The sequence below is a fragment of the Nansenia antarctica genome (assembly GCF_963989245.1).
Source record: "Nansenia antarctica genome assembly, chromosome: 7".
Lineage (NCBI taxonomy): Eukaryota > Metazoa > Chordata > Actinopteri > Argentiniformes > Microstomatidae > Nansenia > Nansenia antarctica.
In genome coordinates this window covers 54,433,306-54,446,387 of record NC_137677.1, presented here as the reverse complement: position 1 = coordinate 54,446,387, position 13,082 = coordinate 54,433,306, and the positions used below count along the sequence as shown (strand labels likewise).

Sequence of the window (13,082 nt, the reverse complement as noted above, 5' to 3'; positions counted from 1 at the left end):
CTCATAATGGGAATAGAATTCGGCCAAGCTGATGTATATGTGGTATCATATTGTTGTGATTAGAATAAAACTGGTTGGCCCTGGTGTTGACATATCAAAGAAAGGTTGACTCAACACCGAAAATGTTGTTTCTTTCATATTTTCCAAAACCCCATAATGCCTGATGTGTATTCATGCTATGCGAACAATCTAAAGAAAGCCATTAGGCTAAAAAGTAGGCTATAGGTCCACAATTTTTGTTCCCCCAGTGCATATTGTAATTCACAATAGAATCATGCAAATTCAAGGTAGAGGGCAATTATGTTTGTATGTGTTTGTCTAGGACGAGAACTTGAATTGAAAGGGTCATATGTTTTTAGTTCTTGGTTTTTTCAGTGTCTTTAATAGCCTACTTCATGAATGGCTGTTTCTGCGAGATTCCGAGAAAGAGAAACTAGGGCGTAGGCTTACACAATTTTGATGCGTTCATCGATCCTCTTCAGACTGTGGGTTATACAACCTTAAAAAGTTATTACCACCGCTTTTGCAAAAGCAGGCCTATCTATTTTGTTTTATTTTAATGTTTCTTACATTTTCTTTCCATTTTAGATTTATAATCATTAGACACTCTGAAAACGGAATTCATCAGCATTTCTTATTCTTAATAAAAATGTAAAAAGGAAGTTTCAGGTCCAATGCAGTGGTTTAGTTGCTTAAACGAGGTGACGCCGTTTTGGGGGATCTTATGTGATCCAGTGAGTATAACCAGGAAATAAACTATTTTCATTTCATTTGTTGCCATGGCAATTAGATAGATGGTTAGCTAGATGATTAAATTATTGTTCGTGTGATCATTCGGTAAAATACAAGTTTAAAAGTTGCTGTGGTTAGCCATATCTGCAATTTAGGTGGTCTGGTTTGTTCATAGTATTAATTAGGCTTATGTGAGGGTGTCTGAATTTCATTTGAAACGTCTACGGAGAGGGCTGCATTGTTCAAGGAGACTAGTAATAAAGTGTTTATGATTGGGAGAGGTGTTACACAGATTTCGAATTTATTGTCAGACCTGCACGTATAATTACTTTAAAGCAGGAAGAAATGTGGTCCAATAAAGCCATAGAGATGGCTAGACGTCTGGTCTAAATGAGTTTATGGGCCAGGTCAGTAATTGCGCTCTCCTTTGAAACCTTCTTACTTGGGTGTTTGAGTCTGTTGCTGACAAACACAAATGCAGACACTTTTTTCTACAGGGTGTCTGGTCGATAAATAGTCTGTCTTCGTGACTGAGAGGAAATCACCCCCACCTAATGTATAGAAAGTCACGTTTATTCATCAACTGCATTTCCTATTGAGAGGGCAAAACTTCACTTTGACTGTTAAAAGAAAGCCGTTTGCTTTTTGGTATCGTTGGATCGTCGGAGAAATGATGGATTTTAACTTGAAATAAATGTGTAACTCAAATTTCTGTGTGCCTATTAAAACCCCCAAAACAAGCAAAGACAAAAACATGTTTTGTAACTGCTAGGTGTTTGTAAATCTCTGATGAAGTTGGATTTGTATGCGTAGCCTATGTTTTGATATCTCTTTGGGTAGTTTAATGAAATTAAATGATGACTGCCATATATTTATCGCCCTGCCCTCCGTATCCATCAAGTATTAGACAGTCTTATTGGTTATCAAAGAGATATTACTCTATCCTTATAAGACACTTCTTATGAGATTCGTTCTGTTATTATGTCTATTGGGCAGCAAAGGCGCTAGAGGGCGCTGTTGAGCTATAGAACACCGTTCTTACATGTTTCTCTGTCAACAGCGATGGCATAAGGCTTTCAACAAAATGTCTGTTTCTTTCAAATATTGATAATCGACTTGATTATTGAAAGTCATATTTTGTGAACACGGAATAGAGGGGTGCTTTTATTATTATTATTCCCATCCGTCTATGTATCATAGGCATGTGTTTCATATGGCATGAGTTTGACTCAACTTAGTATCTCAATATTGTATCTGGTCAATTTCCCCTTCAGTTTTGTTTTGTTAACTTTGTAGCTGTAAGATGATGGTTAAGAGGTGAATTAACAGACAGGAAACACTATAGCCTAAATGTAAACAGGCTGTTATTCGTTTAAAGTCAAATAATACCCACAATTTAATAATACGATTTGGTATGTAGGCAAATGAATATGACAATAACAACAACCATCGTAATAAAAATAAAAAAAATGATAATACCAGCTATGCAAGAATTACTATATCTTAATAAATATCATGCTGGTTGTAAATGTTATCATTAGTTTCGTTTAAATAACTTACATAATCTACATAATACCAAGCTGTTATCGGTAAATTAATACTGAGAACAAAATATCCTAATGTAGATTCAAATGTATGTCATTATTAGTAATCTAGTAGATTATATCAATCGATTGTACACCAGAAGAAACGGATATACTGTTTTACTTCTCCTACTCCTTCTCCTTCCAAAGCCTCTAACCTTAAAAATAATTTGGCTATATCTTTTTCATCATTTCGGGGGAAATGTATTTAGCGATTTATATACATAAAAAAGGAAAAACGTATAGGTTATATTATATCATGATGTCAATTCCACCAAGCATTTACGATTGAATTACAATACATTGGATTTACTTTGTTAGTAGCCTACAACTTGCTTAGGCCTATACTGCAATGGGCTATGTACAGTTTGAGCCTATGCGCAGGTATATGGCTAACAAATGTGGAAAAACTAGTTGTATCTCGATAATAATTATGTAACATAATTTAGCCGATAACATAACCTAGGTCTATAGGGACTATTACGAAGCAAAACATTATCCAGCCCACTTTCCTTTCATGCCCTGTGATCAAATAAGACGGCAAATGTGTGTAGGTGTGCTTGATATATTATGTTCAGCACACCACCCTTCACTGACATAGCCTATAGACTGCTTGATGACAAAATACTTTAATAGCCTACTTTAAATAGATCAATTGGCTTAAAAAAGGAAAATCAGGACCAAGACATTATTTCGAAACGTTTTATTATCATAGAATCAGAAAGCACTAACCAGAAAAGGCTTTTTCCAACTATAACCTGCACACTTCCCAAGAGTATGTTGGCTAAGCACACACACACACACACACACACACACACACACACACACACACACACACACACACACACACACACACACACACACACACACACTCTCTCTCTCTCTCTCTCTCTCTCTCTCTCTCTCTCTCTCTCTCTCTCTCTCTCTCTCTCTCTCTCTCTCTCTCTTTCTCGGATTATTTCAAATTCCTCCTGAATTGAAATCAATGTTTAGATTAGAAAATTAGATGTGATGCAAACAGCTCTATCGGATAGATCTTGAATTAATTGTGATAGTTAAAGCGGCTCTACACCCCCCCCCCCCCCCCCAAAGAAGTTGCCCATCTCTGGTTTAATGCCAGTTTTAAACATTGCTCAGGCACCAAGAATTGTATATAATCATGGTAAAAGGCAGAACAGCGCGGGTTATCAACCGAATCCTTGTGGAATTACGTGTCATAGCGTCTGCTCTAAATTTCACAGATACGATAACTTACAGAGACAGCAACTGTTTATGACACCGCAAGAGACCGAGCTGCTACAATACCCTGACTATAAATCGTCCGGTGGTAATACTGACGAACCACCAGAGCGCCTAAATGAAAGCCCGTCTCCTGCACCGACGTTCCTCGGGATGAGACCTCAAGGTTGGTTGTCGTAAAATTATCTTTCAAATCACGTATGTGCCACAATTTTCAAAATGTCCCTTTTAGTTTGTGCACCCACTTTTAGCAGACCATTCGAGCATGATGCTAATAGTAAGAGCTGCATGGAGCTGAACTAAAAAAGGTCTGTCCCCTGGCCTGCACCACCGGTGAAGAGGATGCATTACGTTACATTTATAATTTGGGCATTTAGCAGACCCCCTTTATCAAAAGCGACTTACAGAAAATAGCCTACAATTGTGTAGAATCATCTATCCATCAGTTATCAAATACATCTATGCTAGGACCAGGGGCCATTGGCAGTCACGGTGCTGCATGGTAGAAGGAAGAGTTACTTTATGAATGTATTGTTTTCTTTCTTCTTTCCTTTCTTTCTTTTTATTTACTTATTTACAGTAGAGAAACTGTGCAGGGGGTAGTGGGGATGAAGAGGTCTTTAGGAGGGACAGTTAAGATGGAGCCTGAAGAGATGGGTCCCCAATATACGGCGGAAGATAGGTAGTGGCCCTGCAGTCCTGACAGCGGGAAGCTCGTTCCACCAGCGGGGCGCCGGGACAGTGGAAAGCCGTGACCGAGTAGCGTGATTGCTGCATCCACGTAGAGGCGGTGGTGCCATGCAGGCGGATGCAGGTTGACAATGTCACACTGGCGCTAGACCGAGAATGTCCCTTGACCCCTATGCATGACAGGGAAGGGGGGTCGCTGTTCCCCACACACACTGGCGCGAAGGCCATAGACATACGAGAAAACATTATAGGCTATGGTACTACAAATACAATTGCAAATGTCTATCAATGTATGTAGCCTATAGTTTCAATACCGAAATAAACACACACGAACCGATGCCATCATTCTCATTATGTCTTCTTTGTTAGGCTACAGATACCACCTGTGTTGCAGTCATGTTGTTCATAGCGCTAATGCTAATCATTGTGTAGGAGGCCTACATTTTTATTTTAACTGTTTTTCAAAAAATATTAGGCGACATGACACTAACGTTTGTTTTGGCTGTTCGTTATTTAAGGTTGATTACAATTAAGTAGGCTAATTAAGTTACACTCTTTCATAATGTGATATAATGGCATAATCGGACCTCTGAGAGCATTTTACAGTTTTATTTTAATATGCTACAGCTAATTAGGCTACAGCGACGCTCCAGATATGAAAACACTCTTATATTCGGTATAGTGCCAATATTATTATTATTATTATTATGATTTGGACCTGATCCATAACCTCATAGATGTGTTTGTTTTTTGTTGGGAACCTTTGTTTGTTTTTTGTTATGAATATAGGTTTCTTATTATACAGAACATAGTTTACATAACATTATCATGTCACATTTTGACCAACGCAAGACATTTTCTCCAATTCACTCGTGCTAAATATAAGCAGAAATGTGACGAATGAAGGCGTTGACTCAGGTTTCTGCAGTTGAAGTGCTCCTGTCCTGTGTTTGTCGTATATAGGTCTACCGTGTTCCCTCTTGAAACCATTTGTTGGTTCTATTGTATGCTATTATAATATAGCCGACTTTACAAGCATGTGCCTTATATTAGCTATAAATGTGGTTTACTTAACACATTATGGATATCTGAATGCTGAAATTCATCAACAGCAGCAAGACCATGCACGTAGAATTGCTATTAAAGTATTCTGTATCAGCACACACATTTTCTCTATCGAAATGATAAAATCATGCTCAAAACGAGGCAATTTGTTGATTTGCTGATGTTAAAGGCTTGTGTGCGAAATTCGAATGCTTCATACAGGGGAATCATTGTCCCTTCTCTTTCCAAAGATTTTTATTGCATAGCTTTCAAGAGAAGAATTGGAAATGGCCTCTGCTATTATGCGCAAAAGCAGGAGGAATAGCTGCAGTCGAAATTCCTTTTTGTGAGAGGACAATTTACAACTTGGTAATAGACTTTTTTATGTGCCTCTATCGCCTGTCATTGGATGCCACTGGTCATGTGCAAGAGGCAAACGTCTTCATGGCCCTTTTCCTGATTTCCCAGGCGATGATTTTTTTTCTCTGCATTCGGCTTCTCTTGCGTCCCAAACAAAACGCTCTGTCTGCTCTCTCAAACATATTCTGTATTGGTTGAAAGTGTAAGTAACACAGGGCTTCGATAACTATAGGCTATTCCTGTTTACTTACAGTAGTGTTGAGCCCTGTGCATACCTAACCTATCGAAAGGAGAGTCTGCCCTGCATTAGGCTATATCAGTATGTATTATTTACGCAGAGTCAACACAAGAAGAGAAATGGATTACCTATCAACATCAGGTAAGAATTGTTATACGATTATAAGTCTGCTTGAATTATTTGTAAACTGATTCTATTTACTTCCTGTGTTGAACTGGGGTAAGTCATCAATAGACTACTAGGGAAAGTCTAACTGTCTAACTGAATCTAGACTCCTGTAGCTAAAATAGACATGTTTAAGATGACTCAATGTGGTAGGCCTTCAATTAACACTTCAAAATTATTAAATTTAGACGATTTCATATTGCCATCTTTCCTATCAAATAACGATTTAAAATAACGTTTCTATAAGAAATTCGATTGTGTTGTTATTTTATCTGTGACAAGAGTTAACGATGTTATTTATTTATTTTTTACACATTGTTAAATGCAATAATAATCTTAATTGCAATGTTTGGGCTACTCACCTTGAAGTGCATGCAGGGTTTTTCCATCAAAGTTGGTAATGTTTGCGCAATATTTGCGCATATTATAAATGTAGCGCGTCTAGGCCTCTTTATCGTCGTTTCTTCATAATTGATGTTATGGTGTCACTAAGGTGAACCCTATCAAGAGTTTTGAGGAGCCTATTGAGCTGGCTATCAGGAGATTTTGTAAAGTTTGTATTTGTGAAATGAAGTGGAGGCTATACTCATTTTATTATTCATCTTCTTGTGAATTCGTTTCATCATAGTTTTGACTTTGTGTGACGCAATTTCACTTTCGTTCTATCAGGGTAATTTGACAATAAAGCATAACCACAAACTATAGTATATATGTAAAGGTATGAACAAAGTCCTAGTATGTGTACATATTAAACGAGTTAAAGAAAACAAGATCGTTTATAGTCTTCATTGGATGGATGACCAACAATAAATGAATAACCTATACCTATAGAAATAAGTGAGAAAATCACAAAAAAAACATTGAAATTCGTCTATGCAGAGGTTGTGTATTCCTGTGAGTGCAGCAGTTTTCCTGGCTGTTTTCAGCCGCCTAGAGATGAGGCCAACAGAACAAAGACAGTATTTCACAGTCGCCTGACAGGCAGCTGCGAAAGTATTTACAGCTTTACTGCAATGCGGCAAAAGAGAGAAAGCCTCGAACGAGGGGCTAGTGAGAGTGGGCCTCGGGATGAGACGGAGGAGAGCCTAATCATTTAAACAGCATACACGATTATATGCTGTATTCTGCCCTTGAATTGGAAATTACCTAATCGAATAAGGATAAAGTGCTTTGTCCTTATATCAAACCTTCGATATTCAAATATACCCAGGTCCAATTGAGAATAATCAGTAGTGATAGACACTACACAGCATAACCATATATGTTTAAGACGTATGACTAACTCCTATATGATATATATGATTAATTACAAACGGACCAACAGAACAGTTTTCTCAGACTAATTATTAGGCCTAAGTAGGAATCTGTAACGAATGGTGCACATTGAACGTAATTCAGTCTATTGGAAAATCAGTGAAATACTAAGTTATATGCTATTATAATATGTTATTACGTTGATTTGAGCAGTCTGCACTAGAGTCCTCCATGTATTCAATACAGAGGCACAACTATAATGCGCATATATAGCCTATGTAGGCCAATATGAATACTTACATGAAATCATGAAATACCAAAATTCTGGAGCAACAGTTGGCCTTGCGCCAAATGGGCCAAAAATAACCCTGAACATCGCGAACACTTAAGTGTTCTTATATTCCAGCAGGGGGCGCTGTTGCCCAACAGTCAATGATCCGACATTTCTTATTCCGCATTCCGTTTACCTTGTAGGTCACAGTACTGTAAGATGATTGGTTGTTGCACAACGTGACCAAAGGTTACATTTTGCTGGAGAATGGGCAGAATGGGAGGTGAATTTATTAATTGAATTATCAGTCAATTTATTTGTACATTTCCGCAGGGCCTAACTGAGCACCTTTCCATGTCCATTTTGAAATACAATTAAGTGAACACTTGTTGCTTTAACCATATCTATATTTGTTATGTTGTGTCAAGAAGTGCATAGCTGTCAAGTTTATTCCACCACAAAAACATTTTGTAACACAAGAGAATTCTGTAATAGCGAACACTATGGCATGTCTTGTAGAACTATGGAGTATATATGCCCAAGATAAGAGTTGGAGGTCATTCATGTGCATAGGCATTCTGTAATTACATATGATTGCCATAACATGCCCTACCATTATGCTTGGGATGTATATAGGCTAATTAGTGATGTAGCCAGACAACGAACTTTGCTGCAGGATGTGGGTGTCAGAGACTATGCCCCTAACAAGGGTGGTTTATTGTCGTATTGCCTAAATCAAACACTAAGAAAGAGTCGTGTGCATATTAGGGATCATGCATTAATGCTGTTTTCAAAAGGTGTATATAGCCAAAATGCCACAGAGAGAAAACAAATTAAACGAATAGTTTATTCGACTTTTAAATTATGTTATAGCATGGTAAAACATTGTTTCATTTTTTTTGTTTACAAAGTCAACATTTCATTCCACCAATAGACCTAAGGCCAATGATAGCGAACATAAACGAACATCGCTTCAATTTCAATAAGCTTTTTTTTTTTTTTAGACTAGTGCATAAACGTATCACATGACAGTCGCTTTTATTTTATAGTGACATCAGGGTAATCGGCTTTATTGAATAAGTGCAACTTTGAGGGTTATTTATTGTACCAGTGCGGTGTCATGAATGGCTGTGGGGGGAACACGTGATGCCATTAAACTTTGTTTTATGGCCTGGGAGTTGACAAGCCAAAATATAATTCTCATTGTGTATTAGTAAGACGGTCCAGATGGTTTGGAATAGAGCTTTGAATTGGTCTAGAGCACCTCTGAGTTGGTCTAAACATGGATACGTTTGCTCGACGGTATCCGATCCATTGCGGTGGTCTTTACGGTAAGCTCTGTTTTATCATTTGATAGACTTCTAAACAGTGGCATGCGCGTGCTGATGTCATCAGGTATATATTCTGCCTCACGCCTCTATAGCTGTGTTCATGCTTCGAAATACATGACTACTAACGCCATGATCAATAGTTTGCGTTGATATATTTTGCAGTGGTAAATATGTACATTTGAATGAGTCAGAGTACTTTGCATACCGTTTATTTTGTTGCCAATAGCCTATCGTTCAACAGAAACCAAAGCGTACAGCCTGAAGCATAGCTTGTGTGGTCTATACTGATATAGTTATAGCCTATTGGATGATTTGTTGTGAACAAATTACAGTTTCCATTTGGCTCATATCAGACTTACATTTGAAATATATAAAAGGCATTTTGAGTTGACCATTTATGGTCAGGCCTGTTCAGACATGGGAGCGGAAGTATCAACCTGTTGTCACTGCAGACTTAATAGCATAGAGCATGTTTTCATTAAAGGACGTTATTGTCGGCGTTGTGATATGGGCCTATTCATTTATTAAGTTTAAATTGACATCATCTGGTCTTTTGAGCCGCAACTCACCAAACATTATGGACGTAGTCATGCTCTATCGCGCCCCCTAGGATAGAATATTTCTTCTTACATCTGGCAGCATATCATTAAATTATCCCCCCAATATCAGGATTTGCTTGAGTGTTATACATTATAAATTGTGATAAAGATTGTTTAGTTTATCATGAGCACATTTACGTGAGGATTTAAGAAAATACACGATTTCTGTTTTGCATGGGAAATATAAAATGTATGTTTCTATAAAGTAGCCTGTTTTTAATAAATGTGAAGTATATTCTCGCTCGCTTTTTATTTTCTGCATCCCCTTGGCCATTTTGATCAGTAGAGCTCAATACATTGATTTAAGGCCTACAGTGAATTTAATACATGGAATAGGCTACAATATTTCATAGTATATTTAAAATATATTTTGATTATTAGAATTCCATTGTTCTTAAGAATTGTTGTCCATATTGGTTATAAATTCAGGTCATGATAAAAACAAGTTATGTCAATGCTGATTTGGCACACATTCGCACATATTCTTCAATTATCTATATGCTTCAATGATCTGCTTGCAATCAGCACATTTAGCTTCATATAATTAATTAAAAATGTGTTTAAAAAAGTGCTTAACAAATTTGAAAACATAGCAAGTTCATTCTTGTTTTAAGCGAAGTGCTGACTATATCCTTCTTTTGTTCCTTAGTATCCTATCTCGGCTTTGACCCGTTTGAACAAGTAGCAGGGCAAGGTGAAATAAAGGTCACGCTGTCTAACAAATATTAAAATGTGGTGGCATCTGAGAACGAAGTTTTATAGTAGGCCTATTTGATCCTTCTTTCAATATTCACAAATATTATATTTGCCATTGAGATCAAAATATAAAATATTCAAAGAAAAAAATGTACTCTTCTGTTTTGACTTTTGACTTGTGATAAAATGTCCCTATATAATTTGATCTGATTTTTCACTTCTGAATTTGTCCATAAAAAAATGGAGACAATATTTAGCATGTTGGCCTCTGCTACTCGTCATACCAGACCTATTCGGTGAATAAAAATGTAATTTACTGTTAACTAGATGGCACTGATTCTGTTTTGACACAAATCAAGTTTTATGAAACGAAATCCTTAGTTGTATTTAACTTCCAGTAAGACGTACAAACAGGCTAACAGGTAAGGTTTCCACAGTAGCCTAACCATGACCTTAGGGACGCAAGACCAGCTGTGGTGGTTAGCTGTGGGTCATGTGGGATTCAGCCGTCTAAAAACTACAAATAATGGAACTTTTTGATATGTTTGTAAATGATTTAGTTTGACCTCGTGGCCTTTAGCCTTTTGCCTTATACCTCCACTCGATATTCAAGCTTTGGACGGTCGTTGTAGCGTTCGACTGGTTACTTTTCATTATACGGAATCTTTCTAACGTGAGTAGCGTCATTTTAATTTCAGATTACCTGAGTTATTTGTTACGCCTTAACCCACCCCTCCCATCAAAAGTCCATGATCTTTATTTCATAAGATTTCCGGTCTGTGAACTTGGAATAGAATACATTGGAATAGAAAAGCTTAATTTCAGTCTGAGTCTGTACCCTAATGCATGATTAAGATGTGGCTTAAGGCATGCTACTTTATTTAGAATCTTCGTGTTTGTAGTTGTTTATTGTGATGATAATGCATAGTAGGTGAAGGCTTTTGTGGGATTTAATTTTATGATTGGACTCTGGTTGTATTGAAATACGTGATGGGACCCTTATTTCGTCGTCTATATATACCCTGTAGAACCGAATTTGTGTGATGAAATCGCAGTCACAGATTCGATTCTAGGGGAGTATATGGTCGATGCAAAAACTTCGGTTTGGTTATCATTATTGTTTATTTGGTGACCTTCTTTGATTTGTGTCAATCTTGTGATACATGCATTACACTTCATTGAGTGCAGTGAGTTGTAGGGTGACTACACATCATATTTGACATATTGTCTTGTCAGTGTATATAGGCACAGTAACCTCAAGTAATGTCACATTCTCATGGCACTTGTAATCTTATCTAATGGTGTATATATTGCTACACAGAAAACATCACCAGAAAAGGTTTCAAATCGTATAACCTGTCCTATAGCATCTAAAGGAACGTTACTTTTTGCCTTGTCAGTGGGGACAGTCAAACTTTGTCGTTTTGATATCACTTGACATGAGATAAAGTATCTTTCCATAATCAAACGCATTTAAGCTCGAAATGTAATCATGGCATCAATATATTGTATTTTACTGTGTACATTTTCGTTCGTTTTAACATCTCAATCACTACATTATTGATTTTTTTTGGCATTGGTTGCTAGACAAGAGACTCCTTGGATACTTTTGTAAGGGATAAAGGAGATGAAATGATGAGATCCTTCTAACTTTTGGATGACCCCTTCTTGACAAAGACAGTCCCCATCAATTGTCCCCAGGCTTTATTCCACCCTTTTTGTGCCATGAGACGTTTTGTATCTTTTGTTTGTTTATCTGGCTTGGCTTTAGTTTGATTTAGTTTGTATAACATTAAACATATTAAACATATATTTGCACAGAACTACCAGAATGACCACATAGTTATGTAAAAACTGTATTTTTAAATGTGGTTTATTATAGCCTATATATGGATCACGATTAATATAACGTTATTTACATTGTCTATTTGAAATATAGACGCAAAATTACTCTTTGTTGATGTAGGACTACATGACTAATCTTGTATTGCAATTGTGTGATGTTTCCTTTTATTCGACGTAATTGAGGTGTTTTATGAAGTTAGTGGAAATTGCTGCTAGGTGTGTATTTACCCGATAATGGACTAGCTTTACCTCGATTGGCCAATCTGGTCACGTGGTTCCCTAACTTTATTCAGTTGACAGCAAGTAGGAGGGCTTTATGGAGGCAGGGAAAAAAAGACAACTGGAGAAAAATTAGTATTTTCTACCTTCAGAAATTAATGGCCATGAGTTCGTTTATGGTGAACTCTAAGTATGTGGACCCCAAATTTCCTCCTTGTGAGGAATATTCGCAAAATAGCTATATACCTGACCAGGGCTCGGAATACTATGGTCCATCGCAGCAGGACACAGATTTCCAGCATCCAGTGATCTATCCACGGTCAAACTACACCGGGCAGCCCTTCAATTGTGACTCTGTGCAGGGCTCGACGGTGCAGCCGCGGGGTCATGTGCAGGAGCGAGGCAGCCAACCTAGCCCTTTCACCGCCCAGACCGATCAGTGTCCCCCGGTTGAAATGACCGGCCCGCCTCGGACTTGTGGACAGCAACAAAACACAAAGAACCAAAACGGGATACAAGCCAAGCAGCCTGCAGTAGTGTACCCCTGGATGAAGAAAGTACACATTACCACGGGTAAGATTCACTTTCTCCCTTGCACGTCTCTTCGGGACCAGCTGAGGTCTAGTATTTTACCCACTCCACAATCATTTGCTTGAAGTATTTATGGACGTCTTTGAAGGAGCCGTCAATTACACCAGCCATAAATGTTTATTGCTCAGGAAATAGGCCGCTAGCTATAGCTGACCATATCAGGGCTATTCAAAAGTCCACTTGCCCCCATGACTGTTGCTTTTAATGTTTTTGTGTATTTTATGT

The 13,082-nt window shown here is 37.6% G+C and overlaps 1 protein-coding gene across 1 annotated transcript in view; it reads left to right on the top strand.

Moving 5' to 3' along the window:
* Positions 1 to 12,379: 12,379 nt before the first annotated feature.
* The window catches only part of hoxd4a (homeobox D4a), a gene marked incomplete at its 3' end in the record, with an annotated part of 1,192 nt that continues 489 nt past the window's right edge, over positions 12,380 to 13,082 (top strand). Inside the window, exon 1 of the mRNA XM_080536062.1 lies at positions 12,380 to 12,839. Coding sequence (XP_080392188.1) covers positions 12,425 to 12,839 — 415 coding nt within the window. The 5' untranslated portion in view covers positions 12,380 to 12,424. The remainder of the gene's footprint in view (positions 12,840 to 13,082) is intronic.